The 2,711-nt window shown below is 46.0% G+C and overlaps 1 protein-coding gene across 1 annotated transcript; it reads right to left on the bottom strand.

The window, feature by feature from the left end:
• Positions 1-363: 363 nt before the first annotated feature.
• On the bottom strand, positions 364-1,938 carry TEOVI_000451300 (Trypanosomal VSG domain/Trypanosome variant surface glycoprotein C-terminal domain containing protein, putative; the record flags this gene model as incomplete). The annotated part of the gene is made up of 1 exon (XM_067227278.1): positions 364-1,938. The coding sequence occupies one exon, from the start codon at positions 1,936-1,938 to the stop codon at positions 364-366; it is 1,575 nt and encodes a 524-aa protein (XP_067083379.1).
• Positions 1,939-2,711: the final 773 nt, after the last annotated feature.

The raw sequence follows: 2,711 nt of genomic DNA, 5'->3' as shown, positions 1-2,711 counted from the left end.
CCCTAACCCTAACCCTAACCCTAACCCTAACCCTAACCCTAACCCTAACCCTAACCCTAACTCTAACCCTAACCCTAACCCTAACCCCCTAACTAACCCCCTAACTAACCCCCTAACTGACCTACCTAACTAACCTAACTCCTACCTACCTACAAAAACTCCACAAAAAAAAAAACGAGAAAAGAAGAAAAAGAAAGAAAAAAAATTTATTAGTTTCCAGAAAAAATTTCTAGACAATCAGAACAGTCAACTTACAAAAACAGCTCAATTTTTTCAGGTAACTTAGGTGTTAAAATATATCAGAAAGTTTTTCAAGTAGCAAGAAAAATTTAGCAGAATTCTTTAAGAAAAATAGGGGGAAATTTAAAAAAGCAAAGCCGCAAATGCAGCAGAAACCACACTGAGGGCGAATTTCTTGGTTGCTAGAAAACTTGAATCTTTGCATTTGTCTTCAATCCAACCACAAACAGCTTTTTTATCTTTCGGAATATCACCTTTTACTGCAGCACATTCTTCAGGGTTTTTTGCTAGGCCACACTTATCTGTTGTTTTTGTCTCTCCATTTCCTCCAGCTGTTCCTGCTTGAGTTGCTTCTTTGTCTGCTGCTGTCGCATTCAATTCGCAGAGTTTTCCTGTTTCTGCGTCTGGTTTGGTCCATTTGCATTTTGTGTTGACTTCGCAATTAGTTTTTGTCTCTATTGTCTTGCATTCTTTTTCATAGGCTGTCTGCGGGTGTTTGCCGCTGCTTTGGTGTGGTAAATGGTGTCCGGTGGACTCTGCAGGCTGTGGGTACGGCCTGCTCAACGCTCTTTCGACATCCTTCTTTAGTGTTTTTAGCTGCTGGTTGGTCGTAGCCTTGCTTGCCTGCGCTTGTAGTAAAGTGCGGTAAAGTTGTTGTGCCTCTAGCAATTTGCGGGCCCAGGGTATGCTGCTGACACCGTGGTTACCGCTTTTGAAGTACTCTGTATATTCTAGGCATGCGCCGTCGCTTCTGCCGCACCCTGCACCTTTGGTTTTCCCGATGTAGACTTCGCCTGTGGCCGCTGGGGCGATGTGCGCGTTGAGCCGCGCCCTGAATGCCGCCAGGGCCAGTGTCGTAGCATGCTCGATGTCGGCGGTCGGGTCCGGTGTGCCGCACAGTGGTGTTAGGGCATCCAGCGCTCCGGTTTTGAGTTTTTCGTCGGCGGACATGATCTCCGGTTGTGCGTCGTTTGTGTGCCTGCACACCGCGTCTGTCTGTGTGCTGCACAGACATAGTATATCGATGCCTATAGACGATCCTGTTTTGCCTGGCTTGGATGACGTGCAGGTTGCGGGCTTGGCTGGCGTCTCGGAGAAAGGTTTACAGGCGTTGCCGGTTGCGTCCGCGGTTAAAGGCGGTGAACACATGGCTTCTGCGGCTTTTGTTTTTATTTGGGTCGCCAGATCCGGCGAGCCCTCGGGGGTCGAGGTCGTTTTGTCCAAGTATATATCTAATGCAGTATCGGCGAAAAGAACTAGTTGCCTTTTTAGTTCGGGGGGGGGTGGTGCTGGTAACTTGTCAAGGATCGATTTCGCCCATCCTTTTGCTTCGGGCTTGCTTGCCTGCCTTGCCCGCTCCCAGTGTGGCCACTGTTTAGTCCAGTCCGCATTTTTCAGTTGTTCGCTGTGCTTTTGTCGGTAGCCTTCCCATCCTGCCGGCGTGTATTTTTCGTCAAAGATCTGCTGCCATTTCTGATCTGCTAAGGACATGTTTAAGTTGAGAATGTCATCGAGGTCCGTTGTTGAGATGGCTGTGTTGTCTGTGACTTTTCGCAGTGCGGCCGCTGCTTTCCACGCGTCGCAAATTGCTAAGAAATCGGCTGCATTGTCGGCTGCTGCTCCGTCGACCGCTGCCGGGATCGCTATTGCTGTTAGGGCTATGGGCAAAAGCGCACCTACTGTATTAATGGGTAACATGTTTGCGCTTGTCGTTGGCTTTGTCCTTTTTGTGGGCAATGTAGTTTGCTTAGAATTGTTAACAAACGGAGCACAATTTGTTGCGTCTTCTTTTTGGCTGTTGTCTGCTTTGGCTGTCGCTTGTTGGCTTTAACTTTAAAGTTTCCTGCTTTTTCTAGTTTTGTGATGGTGTCGGCTTGAATGATAAATGGTTTTATTTTGTGTCTATATTTATATTGAATCCCCTGGTCAGCGATTGTGCATTGCGTCGGAAGGTTTTGCGCTGCACTGAATTTTGTTTGGGTTAAACAAATCCTTTGCTTTTAAGGCGTGCCCACAAATTCTTTCACATCCGAAATCTCAATTCTCTCCAGTTACTACATAAGTTTCTATTTTCCCCATATCCTTCGAATTAAATTCTCTTCCTTTCAACCTTTTATACCAAGTAAGGTTTGCCACAACTAATTTCGCTTTTTCTGGCCGAGCAATAGGCTGTCCGGGAAAATGAATGAATGGAGCTTGTCCAATCACCCCACTACTAGGAATAGTAAAAAATCTCTCCTCATAATCCAGTGCAATCATTCCTCTTCTCAACACAAATCGCTGCCCAACAGCTTCCTCTTGAATTGCACTTCATATTAGCAATGGCGTATAAATACTCTGCTCTGACCACCACTCATCGCTCCCTTTAAGCAATTCTCCAAATGTAAATTCAAATTTCTTAAATGCCCACACTCTGGCTATTAAGCCACCACCACTAAAATAAGGTTTTCCACTAGGAGGTGATTTTAGTA

Source organism: Trypanosoma equiperdum, assembly GCF_001457755.1.
Source record: "Trypanosoma equiperdum strain OVI genome assembly, contig: ctg_912, whole genome shotgun sequence".
NCBI classification, from domain to species: domain Eukaryota; phylum Euglenozoa; class Kinetoplastea; order Trypanosomatida; family Trypanosomatidae; genus Trypanosoma; species Trypanosoma equiperdum.
Note: the sequence above shows the minus strand (reverse complement) of the source record. Positions and strands in the feature narration are given on the sequence as shown.